The following is a 23,896-nucleotide window of genomic DNA, read 5'->3' as shown; positions in this document are numbered from 1 at the left end:
AGAAGTGAGCATATTTGGTTAACTGTGATATTCATTGGGATACTAATTTTGGCTAGCAAAAAACAGGCTTAAAACTAAATGTACTTAACAACAAAACAAAACAAAACATTTTGAGGTGACCGCAATGTTACAGTTAACTTTCTGAACTGAAAACACAGTGTGAGCTTCAAAGTTCTTAGACTAAAACACCGACAGCACCCAAAAACAAGTTCACGGCTGGTTAAATTTAACCGAGACCATAAACTCATTAGGAAAATGTTTACAAGTAATTTTGTCATTCACTCCAGTGCAATCAGACCTCTCTTTGCAATCAGTGGAGTCGCTCGCTGCTGGCAGTTAGAAAGAAAGCAGGCTAAAGGCACTTTAACCAGGAGGTTCCCGCTTGCCTGCCATGCTACTGGGGGCACATACACACACTCTCTCTCTCTCTCTCTCTCTCTCTCTCTCTCTCTCTCTCTCTCTCTCTCTCTCTCTCTCTCTCTCTCTCTCTCTCTCTCTCTCTCTCTCTCTCTCTCTCTCCTCCTACCTACCTACCTTACCTACCTACCTTACCTACCTACCTACCTACTGGTGCTGCATTCTAACACATTGTTCTCATTAGATTTCTGGCAATTAGAGAGAGACTGTGGGGGGACAGACAAGATCAAGGAAAGGGGAGAGGTAGGACTTTCTCAGAGTGCGGGAGCAGAGGAAAGAGACCGATGAAGAAGAGGAGGGAGCTTGGATCAGCAAGAGATAAAAAAGAAGAGAGAGGAGAGTAAGAGAGAAATGAAAGAGAAGTGAGTGTGGAGAGAATAGCGGGCCAAACCACAGGGGAATTTCTGGGCAGTTTTGGGGGAAAATACAGAGGCTGGGGTCTGACTGCCTGACGGGCTGCTCTGTAAGCTATTATTTTGTTATTTCGGCCATACCATAAGACGATTACTTTTGTGTGTGTGTGTGTGGTGAGAAAGAAGAGAAGAAGGCGGTTTGAAGGCGGGTAGTTTTACGGGTAGCTTTGCGCCACAACTAATGCCACAATCAAATATGTGTCGAGTCAGACTCTTCTTCTACATGTTTTTCTTCTGTCCATCCTCTTCCCTGTATTTCTGTTTCCCTCTGTTGTTGCAGGCAGTGAAGTATGAAGGGAGGCAGATGAGCTGGCCTCATGGGATGTTGGTTGGCATCTCTTGGGAATCTCCCTTACACACGTTAATGTAGATGCATACACAGAGGCAAAATGTGTGAGCACACACACACACACGATGAGCTGGTAGTCCTCTGTGTACAGGACTAATTAGAAGCAGAAGTGGAGCTGAGTGACAGGTCTGACAGAAATAATGAGTTCATTTAACTGTGCCAAAGGAGGGATATATAGACAGGGGGGGAAAGCATTTTATCTTAGAAAGACTATGAAGGACATAACCGGGAAAATCTGAAACATGGAAAACAAAGAAAAGTCGTAATGCCACTGTAAACATTCTATGAAGATCTGCTGGTATTTCATATAAGCCCATAGGGCTGGGCGACATGGCCAAAAAATTACATCTCAATCCTAAAATGTTTTATTCAAGCTTGGGGTTGATTCACAATTTTCAGCTTTTTGTCTTTTTTCCTGTACAATTCAGGATTTAAACATAATTTGCATGCAGGAGAAGAGTGGAGCAAGAATAATAAAAGACCCGCACAACCCGCAAGGCTGACATGGTTATGCACAGATTATTCCACACAGCCATTGACTATGGACAGACATCCAGTTTACTGATCAGTTTCAGCACAGACAGAGCAGAAGTCTGCGCACTAATTCATCTGCTCTGTTTGTGTTGATTGAAATAAGCCGGATATCTGCAGAAAGTTGTTTAGCTAGCATTATCTAGCAGGTAGAGACGGACAGAACTAAGTAGAATCAGCGTACTGTTCAGTCGACACTCTTCAATCAAAATACCTCCTGATACTGTTATGTATACAACATACAGTCAGAGCCAGCTAACTATCTGGAGTCCGTGTGTGAACGGTCCCCACACTCAAGACAGCTAATGTGGCTAATCTGACTAAAAGTAACCTTATTGTGAACTAGAAGTTGTATTTTCACAATTTAAACATTTTATACATCCTGCAAAAATAAAACTTGATTTGATCAAATGAATACTGGTCTATCAAACCTCAATACTTTTTTTGCTACTGGCCAAAATGTGTCTGTAGCACTGAGTATCAAAAACTGTTGAAAACCAAAAGCTGAGGTATCTAAGGTAACAATATAGCAGGAAGAAACATCACGAAAGAAAAAGCTGGCCGTTGTGTTTGTAACATCTCTGCTGTAGAAAGAGGCTTCATCCCATGGCGGTGGATTTGATTTCTGTGGCTACATCAAAGATTGCAACTCCTCCCAGCCCCTTTCATTTAGACCGAACAAAGAAAAAGAATAGAAGCAGATGTACAGAGGTCCACACTGCCAACAAGTTGCACAACATCATTCATTAGCTTCACTGCAGCAGAGGTTTTTCACAACCTAGATTCAAGAAATGGTTGTGTCATCTGACAATGAAATCTGAAAGATATGACAAGAACCTAATTATATGAATTAAAAAAATCATAGAACAACAGAAATGGAGAGTATGATTTGTCATAACATGTTTTCAGGTTACTTCTCCTTTGTCATCCATTCTTCTCTGTCTTATCCTAATTTTTTGATATATCAGATATCAGATATACAGAGAATTTACTGTGGAGTTTTGGCCCTTTGGTTATGTCTTACTCACTTACAAATACTAAATATATCAAAAAATGCTAGTTAGATCTCTGTTAACTGTCTCAAGTGTAGTGCTACCAGTATGACGGCATTCTGTCTGTTGTTAAAAAAAAACAAAAAACACTAGCCAACCCTCTATCAGGAAGCAGCCTTCTCTGCTTGTCAAGTGAGCAGCCCAAAAACATTCCCAAACAATCTGACAGTGCAATGACACAATGCTCAATCCTCACTAGAAGTTGAATGCTAGTAGAAAAGGCTTTTGATTTTTACTACACACATTACAAAATAACCCTCAGTTAACATTACCATTGCATAATCACTCCTTTGGACGGGTTTGTAAAAGAATATGATTAGCATGGTGTCACATTGTTACTACCAGCTTTAGTAACTACTGTTGATATTAGCTGGAGGTCATAGGTAGCAGACCAGTATGATCTTCAAATCCAGTGACAAGATTAATATTTAGGATATCTGAAAACTAAAATACTTCAGTCAGTGCTTAAACTTATAATGATAGCAACCTGCTGATAGCTATCATTATAATTATACAGAGAACAACCATAACTGTGAAACCCCCTGCCAGTTTTGGGAAATGAATTATTCTCATATCCTCTTTCCTGTTCCGCCGATTTAAATGCTTGTTCTGTTAACAATAACGTCCTTTTGTATTTTCAATGTGGCTGAAGATAAAGTAGCATGTGCGTTTTGTCATATCTCAAAATTTCCAGCAGAATGTGAGTGTGTTTGGTGTTAATAAATACCAATATTATGTGGCACTTTCCTCTTGCAATTTTAGGGTAACATGATTAGTTTTTAGCTTTTTTCCACCTCCAGCGGCAGGTGTGACTCAGGTGGAATATGGCTTATTACATAGCCCATGAAAATGAAACATGACATCTGCACTGGTGTGTTCACTGTCGCTTTACTAGATCCCTTATCGTAAAATATCCACCATGTCCGCATCTTGTAACGTAATCTCTCTCTGTGTTTCTCTGCAAAATGCTAAACGGTCCAAATATGTTAATAAGTTAAGTCTATGTGTGGGAGACACTGGTTCTACCCACCTTTTGCTGCCATTTTTACCTAATCCGGCTACGTGCAGAGTACATTTTACTGCACTGTTGTGCCTCATGGCTCCACTCTGGGTGCTTTACTTTTCCTCTGTACACTAGATTCTTTCTGTATTATCACTTTCTATGACTTTTCTGCTATGTCAATGACACTGAACTTAAAGTCTTTCTCAGCTTTTTTACCTGGGTTCAGGCATGCCTAACTGTCTCCCTAACATCTCAGTTGTATGTGTGCCCATTGTGTTAAACTTGGTCTCAACAAGAATCTGTTTTCCTGGAACATTTGTAAAATAGTTCATACTTAAAGCCATGTCATCACAACGTTTACATCAGAGCATCATCTAAATTCCACAACGTCAGTCTAAAACTAAAAGCCAAGAAATATGTTATTGTGTAGCAGTGTTGGTTTGGGGAATTAAATAGTTGCAACATTTTGGGCAATTCCAACTTTGACATTTGCTATCATTGATTATTTCTTTATTCTCTATGTACAGCCCATTTTTATATAGTCTGCTCATGAAAGTATTAATATTATTATTATTATTGGCTATGTTATTAGCAGTATAATAACTACTAATAACTGTGGAATTGCTAACAGATGACTTGAATGCTTCTATCCACAGTACAGTGATCCTCAGTGAACTGTTTATCTAGTATTTGAAGATAAAAACATGTACAACCACAGAGAGAGCCCTGGATCTGCATACGGAAAATATCTCAGCTGAGCATCTCTGTGTCAAATCTGATTATTAGGCTGAAAGTAGGGCTTTGCAGTAGAGACATCCTCTTCCATATGACCCTCAGACATAAACATGGACATTCAGGAATGCTCTCACACTCACTCACTTACTCCAAACCACTTACGTTTGCAGAAATGATCCCAGACCTTGATGGTATGGTTGGTGAGGTTAGGAGGGCTGGTGAAATGAGGCTCCATTTCTTGGCTCGTTGCCTCAGCATTACTACCAGCCCCGCCCTTCACTCTTGAGTCATACATAGCATAATGTACACACAAGCATGCAGAGACTCATGCACTATGCAGCTTTCTCTGCAAGTGTGACTCAGTCATAAACTAATTTTAGTCATACACCAGCACATTGCTGTAGACTTCATCTGATATTTCTCTAACTCTCAAGTACACACACACCTTCACAAACCTAATATCTCAGTCTATATTCAAGAATGACCTCACCTCCTGAGAGTCTTGTCTCAGGTTTCATACAGAGCAGACCGACCGAACGGTCCAACACACACACATACCCAGACACTGAGTTTTTGTGTCTTTCATTTCTCACATTTATTGTGCACTCAAATAGAGACCGCGTGCATTTGAGAAAACACTGAGGAGATAAAATGGGCATATACAAGGCAGTATAAAAGAGTGCAAGCAAGGGCACGTGAATGTATGCCAGTGGGGGCGGGAGGTGTACTAGGCCGCAGGACCAAATTTGGAAAGTGAATCCATCACATCGGAGCAAAAGCCATTCCTTCACAAAGAGTCAACTGTTGTTTTTCAAAGATGATTTCACACAGGGGACCATGATGTCCTTTTAAGACATGCTGGAAGATAGCAACAACTGTTTACGTTCCAATTTCTTGGCCTGGAACATGATGAGTGTCCTTTCCATTTGAATAACTTGTATGAATAATTAGGTATGATAAACTTTATGCTGGACAAACGCAGGACATGAAAATCTATTTTCTGTCCCACATGGATTTACAAGTTGATTGTTTTGAGATTCAAACCACAGCTTTCTCCAACCATGTTTGAAAAGTCTAACTGGGCCCCAAAGTGTATTTAAAAGCAGATTAAATGCTGACATCTTTTCAGAAAACATCCCAGAGTGTTTCCTTATGGCCTGGTTTATGGCTGGCCGCACCATATATCCTGAGTGACTGGGTGTTATTGGGTGGAATCCCACAGATGGTCAAACTATCAACACACTATTTGTAGATATTCAACAGCTGTCTTGCTTTGGCTCAGGCTATGGTTTGCCCTAACAAACTACAGCCAACGGTGTTTATTCTGTTATGATAAGAAGGAGTATGTGTGTATCCTACGTGTTTGTAACAGATTTTACTTAATTTGGCTAGTTAAGAGGTGGATTGTTGTACTTAGGGGAAACTTAAGGAAATGATTTTTCGCCCTTGTTGTTTCTCTCTGTGAAGACATCAGAATCAGCTTTACTGGCCAAGTGTGTGTACACATACAAGGAATTTGCCTTTGGTTTTTGATTACTCTGTGTACTTACATGGAGTTCCAAAAACAATTTACAGAAAGATAGATGCACATAGCATGGAATTGGAAATGGATAGATAATTTGATGGTACAATTTAAAGGTGCAATGTGTAAGACGGACAGAAGTTTTGTTTAAAATCTTACAAAAATTAGTTACCATATCAACAGAATGTGGAAAAAGTAACAATTCCATATATTGTGTTGCAGAGATATAGTATCTACTGAAGTTGGCATGCTAACCAGATAGCCTCAGCCTGTTCTTTTTTCGTAATACCGCTTTGTACCTCAAGAGGCGATAGTCTGAAAGTATAGCTCAGGCCCCCCACTTTTCCAACAATCACCAGCTCTGGTTTGGTCCTTAAATTCACAGAGTTAGATGTGAAAATATTCTGGCTCTACACACTGTCGCTGCCTCTCTGATGCCCAACCTCCCTCTCACTCCTCTGCTTCGTAGACTCCAGAGTCAGAGTCATGGTCGGAGCCGCTGTAAATGACCTCAGTACTGTCATCAAACTGGCCTCCGTCAGTCTCAGCTGGTCTGGCCGTGATCAGTGGAGCGCCACTGAACTAGATCGACGGCTCCGGTTCTGGTGCTCTTTCTGGACTCAGTTAGCTAATAGGACAGCTAATTGCAGTTTGCAGCAGTTATGAACTGATATATGATATGCTGCCACTTATTTTTTTGGAGTGTGCATTCGACAGGTGAAGAAGAGTCTCAATTCTTACACATTTTACCTTTTAAGGAGTCATTGGAGCCATAAGTGATTCAGGTATTAGTGCTTATTAGTAACCTGCTCTACTGTCACTCTCACTCTTTTCCAGCTTTGAAAAATTTAAATAAAAAACTGATTTGGTTGAATATTTGGCAATTTAGAGATGCAACTAAGGATTGTTTTCCTTAGCAAGCAGTCAGCATTTCCCAGAGTTTTAGGTGACATCTTAACATTGATTGTTTTGTTAAAGCAACAGTCCAAACTCAAAAGATAATCACTTAATAAGATATAAACGAAGAAAAGCAACAAATCTCCACATTTGATAATCTGGGTCCAGAGTATGTTTGGCATATTATTATATTAGATATTTTTATATTAATAGATCGAATTACTTGTGTAATTTGAAGGGAGTCACTCAAAGTATTGGACCCACAGAGGGTTATCACTCATCTTTACAGTTTTAGTATCTTTCAGCACATTGTTTTGGTTTACAGACCGCACTGCAAAGAAGCTGAAAAAGATGAATAGATAAGCTGCTAAGCTTGAGCGATGTAAAGATAAAGCCACTCTGTGCTACATGCCCAGCACCAAGCAGCAGACATGGAGGGTCTTTACTTTCACTACATGCCAAAAACAAATACACAAATACCCCTGAAATTCTGTTTAATGGAAGGTAAAAAGCCTCAAAAATAGCACTTAAACCGTCGACACTGTAATCGTATAACTACATTAGCCAACCTGAGTGCCACCTAGTATTGGCCTAGTAACGGATGCACACCGCTAATAACCTCTTCTGTCTTCCTCCACAGTGAAGTACATCCGCGAGGTTTCCCCGCTCTTCAAGAAGCCGTCCCTGGTGGCCGACCTGCCGTGGGATGGCGTCCGCCCACAGTCGCCCAGCTACAGCGGCAGCGAGGACTCCGGGTCCCCCAAACACAGCAGCTCTCCCTCCTTAAAAGACAGAAAGGTCATAAGCCTGAAGATGTGCTTCATCAGCAGGAACCTCACTATGCCAGATCTGGAGAACAGGTATGAGACTCATCTATGTTTGTGTGTATGTTGGAGAGAAATAGCTGAGTATGTGGGAGTTTAGGTGTGGTTGGGTGTGTGTGTGTTTTACCGCTGGGTGTGTGCGTGTGGTTTTCTCCTGTATTCAGCGTATGTTCATTAGGTTGGAATGTTTTCTCTGTAAGAGATAATGATCATGACAAAATGTTCTTTGTGGATAATAAATAGATCCAAAAGAGAGAACGATCAAGGATTATGAAAAATAGCCAGTGAGATACATGAGTGACAAAATAACACACACTGTGAAAAAAAGAAGATTAACTTTAAATCAAGTCACCACTTCAAACATTGCTGCAACAGGTGGTTCATACTAAATTGCCTAGTAATTGCCCAGTAGCAGTAGCAGTAGCAGTAGCCATTATACTGTGCATCTGTCTGTGCTTCCTTTCCTGGTTAGTTTTAACTTGTTCCTCTTTGTCACTGTAGTTTGTTTATAATTTCCATATGCTGTCACCATTTTACAAACTGTTTTGTTAGTATGTTAAATAATTTAGCAGAGTTTAGATTGGCACATCTGCAGCTTGAACACAGACTATTGAACTCCTTGGGTTGTCTTTAAAAACCTATGTGAAGTACTGACTGTCAGTACTAGTTCATGACAAATGGCATTTGAAGCAGTTCACACAAAACACTGCAGCCCACAGCGTCTTCTCAGAATCGAAACAGTCTAATAAGAACACAGTGACGTCTGACACATCTCACATACTCCTGGAATCAACTTGCTAGAAGCTAATGCAGCAAGACTTTTCATGGCATAGATTCAACAAAATGTAAACAAATAATAATTATAACATGAAAAAAATATGGCATAGGCTAACTGTGCTTACTGTCTCTATGGAAACATCATACCTAAAGCACGGTATACGTATAAAACAAAAGCAGTGACACTATTCAAGAAGTTTTCTGAGGAAGTTCTGAAAATAAGATTTGGCATGTTCTGTCCTGTTTTTAGGCCCCTAAATAATCCTTAAACTTGTCATGTTATCATGTAAATTTGAATATGCCGTAATTTTCTTTCATTGGTCAAGGACATAGATAATGTTTCAAAACAATGAAGGCGAAAATATGGCATATTCAAATCAGTCTTAAAAAGTCTCATAGCCTGTTTATATGTCAACCCAAAGCTTAGAAATTCTGTATTTAATAGTCCCCTTTAGTTCTTTTATGTCCTTTGTCTCATTCAGGCTGTTGGAGCTCCATTCCCAGATGGCCAGCACACTGTGGTGCTGCGCTGCAAAGATGGCCCTTCTGCCAACTCCTGGTTCACTGCCATCCACACCAACATTGCTGCCCTGCTGCCACAGACCCTGGCTCACATCAGTGCTTACCTGGGGGCCTCATCCTCTGCCTCCACACACCCCCATCTCAAACACATTGGCTGGTTGGCTGAACAGGTATTTTTGGCTTTGTTTAGTTTTACCAGCTGCGTTCTATCTTATACAGGTGATAAACCTTTTCAGTTTCTTAGGGCTTATTGTTAATCGTTTACTGTAAGATTCTTTACAGCACAACAGAACGGGAGTTCTGTCAAGAAAAGTCAAGAATAACACCAATTGAGAATCTTAAAACATATTAATAATAATAGGCCTACAGAAAATAACTACATAGTTATTCAAAGGAAAGGTGATGTAACAAAGGGAAACATGCCTCTGTCCCTCTGTTGAGTGTTACAGGCATGTAATTCTACCTTTGTTTATATTTAAAAAAATACAGTTACGCTGGTCAATAAAACTACTGAAAATCTATTATTTGTGCTTCTGTCAGTTAAATAAACGTTCACGTAAATTTACAAATCCTAGATATTTGTTTTGTTTGCAATTTGGAATATATCCCAACATTTCTGAAAATGGGGTTTGTAGAAGATTCCAGTGTATCTATATTTTGTTTTAGTGTTTCATATTTATATTTAAAGATATTTTTTGTTGATATCCTTGAATTGTGGAACACTTTAATTCAGTTTTAAGAAAGTGGAACATTTGGCCAAGATAATTGCAGTTTTTTTCATCAGCACTTGGTGGTAGTATGAGAACTCAGTGCATTTTCAGGTTAGATAAATATAATAAATAATGCTTTTGAAACGAAATGGTATCTGTGATTTTTTTCAGCTCAGTGTGCTATAGTACCTATTTCATTACTCTTATGTCACTGCTCATACCCAGACCTCAAACATATACACTGCCATGTCTGCTCTAATTGCAGCAGCACACAGGAAGTGCTTTCTTGAAATAGCTTTCGTCCTAAATTTAAACACGTGCTTTGAAAGGTGAACCATGGCTAGTCTCAGTTCACACCCAGGAACAAGACTGAATCCCATCTTTCCACTTTGATGAAGTGTTAATTTAAGGTCATGTCGAATGTATGAATGTCTGTTTATCTTGACCGGCTCAAACAGGAAACACCAATGGAGGTTTCTGCTGTGTTGCACTATTTCCTGTAGTGGCCACCTACTCACCGCAGTTGCTCTCGCAAACACTCCAGTCACTCAACTGAGACTCAGACAAACACACACCGCTCTATTTTTACCACGACGCTGTCACAAATTCAGGTCAGACTGTCAGAGTGAGCTACTTAACTCCTCTGCAGCTGTACTCTGTCAAACTACATCACTATACCTGTACTCTGTCAAACTACATACCTGTACTCTGTCAAACTACATCACTATACCTGTACTCTGTCAAACTACATCACTATACCTGTACTCTGTCAAACTACATCACTATACCTGTACTCTGTCAAACTAGAGAAAGAAAAAGGCGCTTTAATGCAAGGTGACTAGTGGTCGGTTGATTTGCTAGAATAACTGTAAATGAAGTTACTATAATAAACAATTGTCCTCACATCTCCTCCTGACTTTCTTCTTAAGGTCCAGCTGGAGGGTGGACGGCAGCAGTACAAGCCAGTGGTCATGGCACTGACAGAGAAGGACATCCTGCTGTTTGAATCAGTGCCGTGGAGCAGAGAGTCCTGGGCCATGCCTCTGCTCACACACCCACTGCTAGCCACAAGGTAAGTTAACAGACCGCAGGGGGATTCAGCCGCACGCTGCCAGAATGTTTCAATCTTGCCTGAATGGTTCGCTTCAAGAAATGGCCACATTATGAAAACAGATCAAAAGTTACTCCTTTACAGACTTTGCTTTTTGCTCACAAGAGTTCCCTGTCATCACAATATGTGAAATGTGTTTATCATTTCTTGCATCATGGTACAGATGTTTTATATTTAGTTAATATACATTTCAATCACTTCCATGGCCACAGGTGTATAAAATCAAACACCTAGGCATGCAGACTGCTTCTACTAACATTTGTGAACGATTTGGTCACTTAATGGAGCTCAGTGAATTCAAGCGTGGTACAGTGATAGGTTGCCAAGTCCATTCATGAAATTTCCTCACTACCAAAATATTCCACGGTCAACTGTTTGTGGTATTATAACAAAGTGGAAGTGATTGGGAACAACAGAAGCTCAAGAACAGTGCGTCGAGAGCTTCATGGAATGGGTTTCCATGGCCGAGCAGCTGCATCCAAGCCTTACGTCACCAAGTGCAATGCAAAGCGTCGGATGCAGCGGTGTAAAGCACGCCGCCACTGGACACTAGAACAGTGGAGACGTGTTCTCTGGAGTGACGAATCACGCTTCTGTCTGGTAGTCTGATGGACGAGTCTGGGTTTGGCGCTTCCAGGAGAACGGTACTTGCCTGACTGCATTGTGCCAAGTGTTAGTTTGATGGAGGGGGGATTATGGTGTGGGGTTATTTTTCAGGGGTCGGGCTTGGCCCCTTAGTTCCAGTGAAAGGAACTGTTAATGCTTCAGCATACCAAGACATTTTGGACAATTTCATGCTCCCAACTTTGGGGAAACAGTTTGGGGATGTCCCCTTCCTGTTCCAACATGACTGCGCATCAGTGCACAAAGGAAGGTCCATAAAGACATGGATGAGCGAGTTTGGTGTGGAGGACTTGACTGCAAACCGATAGAACACCTTTGGTATGAATTAGAGCAGAGACTGCGAGCCAGGCCTTCTCATCCAACATCTGTGCCTGACCTCACAAATGAGCTTCTAGAAGAATTGTCAAAAATTCCCATGAACACACTCCTAAACTTTGTGGACAGCCTTCCAGGAAGAGTCGAAGCTGTTATAGCTGCAAAAGTTGGGCCAACTCCATATTAAACCCTACGGATTAAGAATGGGGTGTCATTAACCTTCATGTGCATGTAAAGGCAGGTGACCCAAAACATTTTGGCAACATAGTGTATGTTCAACAATCTGTAATTTATGGTAAGTCCCTAGAAGCTTACTGTTACTCCCACTGAATGAGTGAAACCTGTTCAGAGAGAAGTTTCACAACACAAATACCAATAACTACTTCATCCTATTCAGGAAATTACATAGTCAGTGTTGTAGGTCTTACACTTTGGAGACCAGGATCTCTTGCCAACTTGAATTAACAGTTTATTTAAATGTTTTTATTCTTTATTTAAACAGATGATCTCATTGAGATCAGGATGTATTTTTTTGTGCCCTGTGCACATATACAGTTTAAGCACAGACAGACCCACAGATAATTCACAGATATACATTATACATTTCCATACACATTCACAGATTAATTAAGAAAAAGTATTTACAGGTAGTTTATTGCAAATACATAGTACAACCTTACAAGTAAATTAAGCACAACCAGTGTGAACAAGAGGTACAACTAATCTTAAAACATCCTTTGACTTGATTTTGTAAGTACTGTATTTAAATGTAACCAGAGAGCAGGGGTACCTGGGTAGTTTTTGCAGTAGAGCCTTATAAAATAAACAACATACAATGCCACTCCCTTCTGTTTGTTAAGGAGGACCATCCCACCTTTTCTTATAGGATGAAATGGTGAGTTTCACCTGTGATGAAGCGTAGTGTACTGTGATACACGGAGTCAAGAGGCTTTAAGGTGGAGGGACAAGCATGCATATATACCGCTCAGTATCGCTGTAATCAAGCGCAGCCAGAATTGTAGATTGTACAATGGTCTTCTGACTAGCAGAAAGTTCCTCAAATCGTAATATCTGTCAAAATAATTGCAATGTGATTTTTACCTTATATTGCAGCCCCAGGGAGCTTAAGAGGAGCAACGCAATTTCAACTGGGAGTCTTCAGTGCAGATTATCAATGTGAGTTGCCTTTTAAAATGTTAAATGGATCTGTATTTATTTATCTCTCCCTCCAGACTGGTTCATTCTGGCAACGCCCGGGGTTCTCCAGCTCAGGGTTCGGACCTGGTGTTCGCCACACGGACGGGCACAGGGCGGGGCATCGAGTCCCACGTCTTCCGAGTGGAGACCCATTGGGATCTGTCTTCGTGGACGCGAGCCCTTGTGCAGGGGGCACACGCTGCCGCCGAGCTCATCAAAGAAGTCTCCATTGGTGAGTGTGGGTGTGCAATATGTCATTTGTCTGGAGTAAGAGTTTGAAGTCGGCACCAAAATTCCCTGTGGAGACTGGTCTTCTTAAAATGCATCTAGACAAACATGTATGTTCAGAAATGTTTGCATGGCTGTTCTTTTATACCTTTATGTACAACGTTTTCTAACAGGTGTTGAAACCTGCCTCCTACTGTACAAGTACCTCACAATTGTATATTGTGAGTATTTTGATTTTATTCTAGTTTATGCTTCTACTCCACTACATTTTAGAAAAATACATAGTACGTTTTACTCCACTGCATTTATCTGACAGCAATAGTTACAATAGTAAAACAGACTTTGTAGTCTCTAAGACAAAGGATTATTACAGTTTGATAAAATTGAATCTGTTTTTTAAGACAGACATAAACACTTGCTATGGATTGGCATTTGTTGAAGAGGGATCTCCAATCACACAAATCCCCCCTGTTTAAATGTTGTGAACTTATTAAGGGGATGTGTAATCATTGATCAAGGCTCCCAGTGTGGTATGAGCTGAGTGTGGCTATGAGATTTTAAAGTCAGTGAATCAGTAAATTAAAACGATGCTAATTTCTTCCCGTGGAGTCTACGATTTTTGTTTAATAAATCTGTGAGTGAGCATAATGACGACAGCTGATTCTGAGAACAGTGACGGCCGAGCGTTGCTCTTTGTGATGAACCCACAGAGCATTATCACCATCTCTGCAGTTCGCCTTAGCTCTACTGAGGTTTTTAGCATCTTTCAGTTCACAGTTTTGGTTTTCTGGCTCGCAACATTGCCATTTTAGTTCAGTCTCACCACTCTTATAAGCATCATTTCCTGCAGCAGCGGGCAGCTGTTTTCAGTGAAAAAGCTCCCACTGTTCAATACCTGCCCAGCACCAAACAGCAGACAGACAAATAGTGGAGTGTGTAGCAGCTGAAGAGCCAGATATTTCCCTCAGGAGTTGGTGGAGGTCATAACAGAGCTAAAAGGAGAGTCAATATTGGAAACAAATGAATCTTGCTTTGTACCTGCTGAATGTGTAAATAGGGAACTGTCTGCTGGTTCGGGCTGTCAACTTAGAAAGTGATGTCGTGTTTACAGCCTTTTCCCCCTGCCTCCAAGTTGCTAAAAAATCCATAATTGCAAGTTTAAGTAAAGAATCTTAATACTTCTTGCACCACTAATGACATCTAACCTGTAATTTTAACAGGATCAGACGTGAGCCAAAATGCTATGGGGAATTCATGCACTGATGTTTAAAAAGATATCTATTGTTGAGTTAAATCTGATAATCCTTCTTGATATAGATTTAAGATAATCTCAGGTGTTGTTGTTTATTTTTGTCCACAGGAAACACTATATAAAGTACAACACCGCAGACTAACAACCTCCACCGTGTATGGATGTATGTGCTTGTTTTATACACTGTGTATGCGGCTTGTGTCAGTATATACAGGTTAGCAGCGGCGTAGTAGAGTGAGTAAGCACACCTTTAACCAGAGGATGTGGGTTGACCTTTGTGCATGAAATCATTATGCTAACAAGTGAATGTCAAGTGGAAGTTAGTTAGAAAGCAGATTTGTTTACAAACTAAACACTATATAACGCTAAGATAGGCCTTTAAATGCCAATAGATGGCTGTGACAGGAAGCTCCTGACAGCAACTGGCTGCTGCAGCCCAGAAAGAGCAGCTCTGTGTCGGAAAAGCAGAAGTGGGAGTCAGCAGAGGGGAATGTTTTCACTCTGTGCAGAACAATAGTTGGCTGTCGGAGCAGCATTGGAAAGCTCCCCCCCTTCCCTGTCCTGCTGCTGCACAAACGCACAGTTGTGCAGGAACGTTCAAGCCAGTCCAGTTACAGTAATACACATGAAAATGCTTTCGTATCAAATGACCTCACTGTTAAAGCAGCACCAGGCAAGACTTTTATATAAAAGATAACATTTGTCTTGGAACATCCCACTCCAGATGCTCTAGGTTAACTTTGTCGGTGTAAGTTATTAAATAGGAGACAGAAAGTGTCACTGTTGGGGCTTGTGTTAATAAAGTTTGTCTTTTACCAACGTGTATACAAGCAGTACATTACTCGGACTTGCACTCACCCACTGGGACATTGCTCACCCTCCACTCACCCATACACCTGCTATTCTTCAGCTCTTTTGTCTGTCGTTCCCTCTTCCAGGTTGCACGTTGAACAGACAGGATGTTCGTCTGACCCTGCACTATGAGAAGGGCTTCACTGTGACGAGGGAGCCAGTAGATCCAGCCGGGGGCGCCGTGCTCTACAGATACCCCTATGAGAAACTCAAAATGTCTGCCGATGATGGAATACGCAACCTTTATCTTGACTTTGGGGGCCCAGAAGGAGAAATGGTAAGTTAAGACAACGCAGGGGAAAGACTGGTAAAACTGTAATTTGTCAAAGGCTGTCACATCACTTTTCACCATTTTTTCCAGGGAGCAATTAGATTAGTTTGGTATGTGACACAAAGTCATTCTCTTTAAGCCTGAGGCGATGTCCTCAAATTGGAACCGGGAAATGTTTTTTTAGCTTGATGAGTAGCTTAAATTATTAATTGAAATATAATTTTATTTATCAATCAGCTCATAGTTTTGGAGGAGGTATGTCTCAGTTATTACATGATTTCCTAAGCATGATTGCAGCTTGTGTCATTTAACCCATAAATTTACTTGTATGTAGCCTTGTGTAAAACGCTCTAACCTTGTATTTTGGTGATGTGCAACTAATAAGTCATTCCACTGACTCTCATACTACTAATATTGTGTCATTTCATTATCCTTGAAATATTGGAAAACAACATTAGATGCAGCAACATAGCCATCACTTTAGCATTTACTGAACTGATACATTCGCATTAAAGAAGAGCTTGGACTTCCACCGTCTCTGGCAGTCAGAAAGATACTATACTTTAAGTGATCTGCACTTCAGCAAATGCAGCGGGGTCAGATATCTCAGTACAGATTATTACAACCGAGTTTTACCCTTATTTATATCCTTGTGTTTTTTCCCGTCACATCTTCCTTGCTGTTTGTTTCCTTTACCCTTTCCTACCTCACTCCCTCTCTCCGTCCATCCTCCAGGTATTTGACCTCCACTCAGGTCCAAAGCCGGTGGTGTTTGTCCTCCACTCTTTCCTGTCAGCCAAGCTCACTCGTATGGGCCTGCTGACGTGAAACAACCAACAACAGCAGCGTGGACGAGAGGGCGGGCCAAGGTACGCCGAGGAGTGGGAAGACCCTCCCAAAAGGCTGATACCTTAGGGTTGATTTTTATTTTTACATTATCATTTGATTTTTGTTTTTTCAGTTTCTCCATTCACAACCGAAGTTAGGCCTGGGGCGGCGCTGCAAGGAAGATTTAACCCATGAGTTGTATTGTTGATTGTCTCAGAAATGTGCCTTGTCTTCCAACTTCTCCTCGGCCTCTTGCAATCATTTCTATTGCAAAGTCAGGTAAAAAAACGTGGCACTTTGCTTGAAGTCATGAAGTGTTAGGAGGCAGTTACAAAATGCAAAAAATAGCTATTAACAATCTCATAACATTCCATGTGATAATGTATTTAATTCCATTATGATGAAAGAACAAACTAAAAACGCAAGCTAAGATGCTGTGATGTGCTTGTGAGATTCCATTACCAGTGCACTTCAAGCAAAGGGTTACTGAAAGGAAGGATTTTTTAGACAATTGGTAAATGTTCTCTCTTTTAACTCTATGCCTATCATTCCATGACAGCCTTCCAGTGTATCTTTTTAAGGTATTTGTTTGTCTTTGTTTCGATGTGAGTGAGAGAAGCTGTTTTAGAGTCAGAATGCAGTTAATAGAGCAGAGATTGCGTGAATGAAGAAAGCTCTCTGTGTTGTGTGTGTGTGTGTGTGTGTGTCTCTATACTGCACGCTTCTGTTGGCTTGATAGTGTGCCTGCTGTCTCACCTTTTAGCACGTTATCCCAAACTACTGTTGTAATCAGGATTGCCAACTGTGCCTTTTTACTTGTAGTCAAAGACACTCTTTGTAATGTTTCCTTTTTTATTTCACACAATAAGAGAATTTTAAGCTTTCCACATGCGCAAGCAATAGTATTACTCTTATAGTGTAAATCATGTTACTTTGTTTTTATGTTGTTTGTTTTTAACGTCAGTGTATATGATAGCATGACTTCCTGACATTGAACTCTGCATCAGATGATGATATATGACATGGCCGTGTGTCACCTCCCCTTCTTGACCTACACTACCACATTGTCTCCATCTCAAAATCATCGCATTCCACTTTGCTTGAGATTACTCATCTCTTGTTACCATTCCTACAGCATCACTTCTCTGGCTAAAGACTAGGTAACAATGTATTTTAATAATCTGAACTGTGGCGGTCAAAGGCATCTCACCTGCTGTGAACCCCTGCAGTAGAGAAGTTACTGAACACATCCGATTTTTAGCTTATTACAGTCTTTTTCTCACATTTTAGTGTCAGAAAGATTATGAAAGTTTGAGAAAATGATATTTACTCAAGGTCCACTTACTAGCTTTCTTTTGAAGCTTTCAGACGCATCTCATGCTCAGTTGTCATAGAGGTAACTCAGCTGTGATCACGTTAAGCATGGAACTTAACTCACATGATAATAGGTGTTTGTATTTTGGGAGAGTTGGTCACCCCTTCTCTGTTTGAAGTTGGTTTCTGCTGGTCACCTTTCTCCGGCCGTCCACTGACTCCCGGTCGATGACCTATAACCCATTTCCAGTTGATGCTGTGAATGAGTTTGGTCAAGGCCCGGGGAAAAAAGAACATTTTATTTTACTCCGTTTTCCTGTGATAACGGGATAATTATCTTGTGATCTCGAGATAACGACTGTTGTTTTCTCGTGATAAAAAGAAAATTTTCTCGTGATAAAGAGATAACAAAACAGTAGTTTAACACGGGGGTTGGCAGGAATGTTTCTTAATGGTAATTTCAAGGTGGTTTTGGTGTCACTGATTAGCCTTTTCATATTCCTCTTCATCAAAGTTGTTATAAAGATGACTGATTCACAAGCTCACAATTAATCACGTGCTGGAGTGTGCGCATCGAAAATTGTTGTAAAGAAACGCACCTGCCGACCCCTAATATGAGCTACGGTTCGTTATCTCGAGATCACGAGAAAATTATCCCGTTATCACGAGCAAACAACATTCGTTATCTCAAGATCATGAAATAATTATCTCGTTATCACGGGAAAACGGAGTAAAGTAAAAATATGAATCGATGGCGGCTTAGGGCTTCCGCACTAATGAGCCGACTGGGGATTGAAAATGTTATCTGCTGAGTAAGACTCATTTATTGAGAGATTTTCTCCTACTTACGGTGAAGTGTAGGAGTAACCTTTAAGTTCAGCTCTCATGTGATCACATGTTTGATCACATATATGTACAGAGCAGACATAGCCAATCAGAGACAAGAATTCATCTTACATCTGGCGTACTGTTCCGTTTTTTTACAAACATTCCTAACTCTGTGATACAGTATGTTGTTCTGTTAGAACTTAATTTTAATCTTAAAAGCCCATTTTATTTGTGTCAACACATTCATATCTCCAGTTGCAAATAACATGTGAAATATACAACAACACAATATATTTAGAATATATTAAAAGGGATGAGATAAGAGGGAATTGGCTGTAATCGAACAAAAGAAAAATAAACTTCAGTAAAGAAATGTTGTTGCATGGTACATGAGGTACATCAGAAAAAAACAAAAATAAATATTCAAGTCAAATGCTAATAGCAGGATAAAGAACTATTCTGAATGCGACATGTTAACATATTATTCATCATGAAACATGTCTAAAGGTGTTGCTCTGTTTCTGTGCTGCAACCGTCGAATCCACTCTTAACCAACTTTAGAGACATCTGCAGTCTGTTTCCGGTATCCATTCAGTCCTCACTGTTCTAACAATGTAGTGTGAGTGAGGTCACATGATGACAACTGAGATGCAGTTGCAAGCTCTGTGCAAAAGCTAGTGAAAAGTCCGAGAGTTAAGGTTATTCGTCAAACAAGCTCAAGAATGAACTTTCAAGTGCTTAAGAAACCTTTTGGAACTAAAATCCCATTGCAGACCTTATGGTTGCTGTCAATCAGTAACATCCAAACAACCAATTGTTTATTTATTTATTTCACACAGGCCAGTACCCCTAAATTTGGTAAATTTTTGGCACTAAAATCGAGGCGAGTTGAAGTTCGCTAAACCAATTACAGTCTTCCCTTCGGTTCGTCTGCTCAGTCCAGTGCCTGTATTGAGACTTGACTCTTTAATGAGTTCAACGTGACTGTAATTGACACATTTTCATAACCTTTATTTGGTCCATGGTACATGTTGCTAAAGTGACCCTTCAGTAGAGTCTCTGTGTTCTTTTGGGTCTCAAACAATGCAGCATTGTGTCCACTGACCATGCAACATAGGAACACAAGGTAACCCTTCTGTCCTCAGACAGGGAGCGCAGTCAGAATGGCCTCTTTTCTGTTTTAAATTCTGTCGTCTTTGTGATGATTTGGCTTTTTTATAAACCTGAAAATGTGTAACCATATATTCCTCTGGCTGTATAGCTCTTTTTCATGTATAGTTAATGAGTGGCTGTGTTAAAGGAGAAGCAGACTTTGCTTCCCTTAAAACATTGTGTATGTGGGAGGTTTGAGTTATATTTGGCCTGACATAAAGGCTGGCTTCTGCAACATTTAAAGCAATAGTAAAGTGTTGCACGCCATCATCCTACTGTTTCACCACACTTTTCATTTTGTGTTCTCTAACCCACTGAACAGATCTGATTGTCTGAAGTTAGTAAACCTTCAACAAGCTGCAGGCCGTCCCTCTTTGAGCTTGATGCACTAACCTATCAAACCCCTGTAAACCTGTGAATGTACACCTCCTCTCTTCTTCCAGATTATTGTTTTTCAAATCCTTTCTCTTTATGTTCTGAAATTGTGGCTATCCTGTCTATGCAAAGCAATGCTTCAAAGAAGGGGTTTTTGAACCAAAGGTAATATCTGTGGCAGCTTGCGTCCAACACAATCACTGAACTGTCACAAGAGTATAAAGTGCTGCTGCAACAACCTGTCATATGCAAAGTATTTTAGACTTCCAAGATATGGTAAACAATGTATAATAGCAATGTAGTAATCTCAAATGTAAATACCTACCAATAAAACTGTTACAAATTACATAAATTGATGTGTGGTTTTTGTGAAGATTGTGGCTGTACGAGATCTTCTTTATTATTTATGCATTGACTGTTGTTTTTTCCCGTTGGGGTGCGCTGTTAAAATGTGTATAGACTTTTTATGGGCCTATGTGTGTTTTTCCAAATATGTGTGTAGTTCTGCCACCAATATGACCGCTAGGTGGCGCGTCAGCAGTCCCTGGAAGCGCTGCCATTGTTGTTACCATTCATCCAGCTGTAAGTTTGAGGCATACGACGGGAAAATATTTTATAAATATATAATTTAGCAAAGATCTTATCCATACCATATTCTTGATTAGATTGCCGAATCGTGTGTATTCTGTCAGTTTTACTGCACAATGCTTGTCATTCGCTGTTATATTTTGAAAGTTTGAACCGGAAGTTATCTTCGTGTCATCAAGCTTGTCGGGAAACGCAGTGTTGTTGCTGTGGTTTTTGTTGGGGCTAGGCAGAGCTGTCATATTTGCTAGCGAACGTATTAACCACTCTCTTGTCATGTCAAGAGCAATCTGTCCCCTCACAACACAGGGCTGGTAACGAGTTCATTTCTTCACATATCCACCTTTGGATACGGTCAGAGGACAGAAATCTGGGCGGAGAGCAGAAGAGTGAGATGAAATGACAACGTCAACATTACAGGTAGGCTAACTTACTATTAGCTGGCTAACGCTAGCTTGCTGCAAGTGGACATAACTTGGCCGATTAGACAGCAGCTGAAATGCAAGCTAACTGGCTAGCAGAACAGCTGACGCTAAAGCCGCTAACATTGTTAGCAAGCCAGTTAGTAAGCCGAGCCTGCGAACAGTGCTTCCGTAACTTAATTGTCTTGAAAATAACATGATTTGCTGTACTAAGTTAGCTAACTGCATAATATAAGAACAATAATATTAACCAATTGTAGTGTGGGTTATGAATGTGTGAATTGCTAACTGACGTTAAACCGCTGGAGAATGTCTCTCGGTTGCTGGGCTGTGGCCGTGCAGACAGTTAACAATATGAGAAAACAAAAGGTTTACGTTATGGAACACGTTAGTTTAGTCATTGCCATACAAATAGCACAGTGCATGTTGTAAAGTCAGAGAATGTGATGGGGTCATATTGTATAGCATGTTGGGGTTATAACTTGTGCTTTGTTATGGTTGAAGCTCCAGTGTTGACATGAGCCGACTGATATGATGATGACTAACATTCCCTGCCTCTATTTCTGTGCCTTCACCCCCAATCCGTCTTCTGCCTCTGTGTTCTGATTACATTCCTCTGCATCTGTTGCAGAAAGCGATTGATCTTGTGACTAAAGCCACAGAGGAAGACAAGGCAAAGAATTATGAGGAGGCCTTGCGCCTGTATCAGCATGCTGTGGAGTATTTCCTACATGCCATCAAATGTGAGTACTGCACTCTGACAGGTAGTTGAACTACCCTTCTGTTGGTACAGACATTGGTGGCTTTCATTCACATTTCTGTCTGGAATTTCATCTATCCTTCAGATGAGGCCCACAGTGACAAGGCAAAGGAGAGTATACGAGCAAAGTGTATGCAGTACCTGGACCGAGCGGAGAAACTTAAGGACTATCTGAAAAATAAAGACAAACAGGGCAAGAAGCCTGTCAAGGAGGCACAGAGCAATGACAAGTATGCTGTCCGTCTTCTTCCCTCTCAGAAAGCAACAAGTCTGTGGGCTTTACTGTACTAGTGTCAACCTCTCTGTTGTTTGTGTCTGGTCTAGGAGTGATAGCGACAGCGAGGGGGAAAATCCAGAGAAGAAGAAACTGCAGGAGCAACTTATGGGTCTGTAAATGTGCAGGGGTGCAATAAGTCCTCCCAGGGGAATTAAGCCAGTTGATATGATGTTTATGTGATATTAGATCAGCATGGTCTGAGCATAATTGAATAACACTGCTTCCAAAGAGGAATATCTTCACCTGGGGTGATTCTAATGAGACATTTTGATCAATGTAACTTTTTCTTAGTAGTGGTCCTCTTTGGGTTCAGTTTTGAGGTCTTATTTGTGCCAGGACTGCAGATGTTCAATCACCTTTTAAAGTATTTCATCCGTCTTCATTTTAAGGGTGGCGTTGTCACTCTTATTCATGCTCTGCCTGTGTGTCCAGGTGCCATTATAATGGAGAAGCCTAATGTCAGGTGGAACGACGTGGCTGGACTGGAGGGCGCTAAGGAAGCTCTTAAAGAAGCTGTCATCCTGCCCATCAAATTCCCTCACCTCTTTACAGGTACTGTGGGATCTTCCATCGATAACTCTGTTTACAGCCACTAATTATATTACACATTTTTAGACGTGCTTGAAGCGAACATGAAGTTAGTACATTGTCAATAATATAATAATGATAAGTAAATGTAAAGATGAAACAATTAATTGATCTATTAGCAGCACAATTTAGTTCATAATTTATTAAGCAAAAACACCAAACATTCTCCAGCCCTAGTTCAGTATCACTGCTTAGATGAAAAGTCACTTTAGATGTTTTGAAATTACTATCATTTTGGCATTACCTCTGTAATGGATGTTGCGCTGCTCCTCTTTTAGGAAAAGATTTCCATCCTCGTTGTTTGGCTGTTAGCTGGTACAGCAGTGAATGTTATCATGTTGACTCCCATGCCTGTTTTAGTTAGTATGACATCATATGATCAGCATCACCTCTGGTCTCTTGTGTTCTCAGGCAAGCGAACTCCGTGGAGAGGCATCCTGCTGTTCGGCCCTCCGGGGACAGGGAAGTCGTACCTGGCTAAGGCCGTGGCCACTGAGGCCAATAACTCCACCTTCTTCTCTGTCTCCTCCTCAGACCTCATGTCCAAATGGCTCGGAGAGAGTGAGAAGTACGTCTCTTCCTCGCCCCAGGCTCATGTTCAGAAATAGCTCCAACAGTACAGAGACATTTTCACAGTTCCAAGACAATAATCCATTATTTAGGTAGAGTAAATGCAATAGCTACATAGCCTACCCAAAATATTTTACAAATACCAACCTGTCCAAGAGCAGAAACGTCATCAGTGTCTGCCCTCAGTCCTTCTCTCAGCACTTGCCAACAAGGAAAAACTACAGTAGTAGCTATCATCTATCTTAATCAGTATGTGCCTCGCGCTTAGACTTTAATATCCTCTGAGTGGCAATTGTGCTACAGCACAAAACATATAGGCACATAAAAAAACAATTAGATAACAAAAGCAGGTCAATAACTGTGTTCCAACAATTGTCATGAAAAATAATATACTGCATCCCCATGTCCCCGCTCTTTGTGTCGCTCTCTGTCTCATTTTCCCGTCTCCCCCTGTGTCTCCCAGGTTGGTGAAGAACTTATTTGACCTGGCTCGCCAGCACAAACCGTCAATCATCTTCATCGATGAGGTGGACTCGCTGTGCGGCTCCAGGAACGAGAACGAGAGCGAGGCCGCCCGTCGCATCAAGACAGAGTT

General features: G+C 40.8%; 2 protein-coding genes across 2 annotated transcripts; both read left to right on the top strand.

The window, feature by feature from the left end:
- Positions 1–7,540: 7,540 nt before the first annotated feature.
- On the top strand, positions 7,541–20,448 carry LOC119887535 (beta-2-syntrophin-like; the record flags this gene model as incomplete). Its single annotated transcript, XM_038698304.1, is given in 7 exon segments — positions 7,541–7,779; positions 9,003–9,016; positions 9,019–9,212; positions 10,682–10,824; positions 13,035–13,231; positions 15,418–15,608; positions 16,338–20,448. Coding segments are annotated over 7 exon segments (1,071 nt in total), but the record flags the coding sequence as incomplete, so codon positions are not given.
- A 426-nt stretch (positions 20,449–20,874) lies between these two features.
- On the top strand, positions 20,875–23,891 carry LOC119887536 (vacuolar protein sorting-associated protein 4A-like; the record flags this gene model as incomplete). The annotated part of the gene is made up of 7 exons (XM_038698305.1): positions 20,875–21,104; positions 21,738–21,849; positions 21,952–22,096; positions 22,191–22,252; positions 22,576–22,695; positions 23,143–23,299; positions 23,765–23,891. Coding segments are annotated over exons 1-7 (744 nt in total), but the record flags the coding sequence as incomplete, so codon positions are not given.
- Between the last annotated feature and the right edge of the window lie 5 nt (positions 23,892–23,896).

The sequence above is a fragment of the Micropterus salmoides genome, unplaced genomic scaffold (assembly GCF_014851395.1).
Source record: "Micropterus salmoides isolate LMB-PRFRI ecotype aquatic unplaced genomic scaffold, ASM1485139v1 Ms_hic_scaffold_4210, whole genome shotgun sequence".
In the NCBI taxonomy this organism is placed as follows: Eukaryota; Metazoa; Chordata; class Actinopteri; order Centrarchiformes; family Centrarchidae; genus Micropterus; species Micropterus salmoides.
Note: the sequence above shows the minus strand (reverse complement) of the source record. Positions and strands in the feature narration are given on the sequence as shown.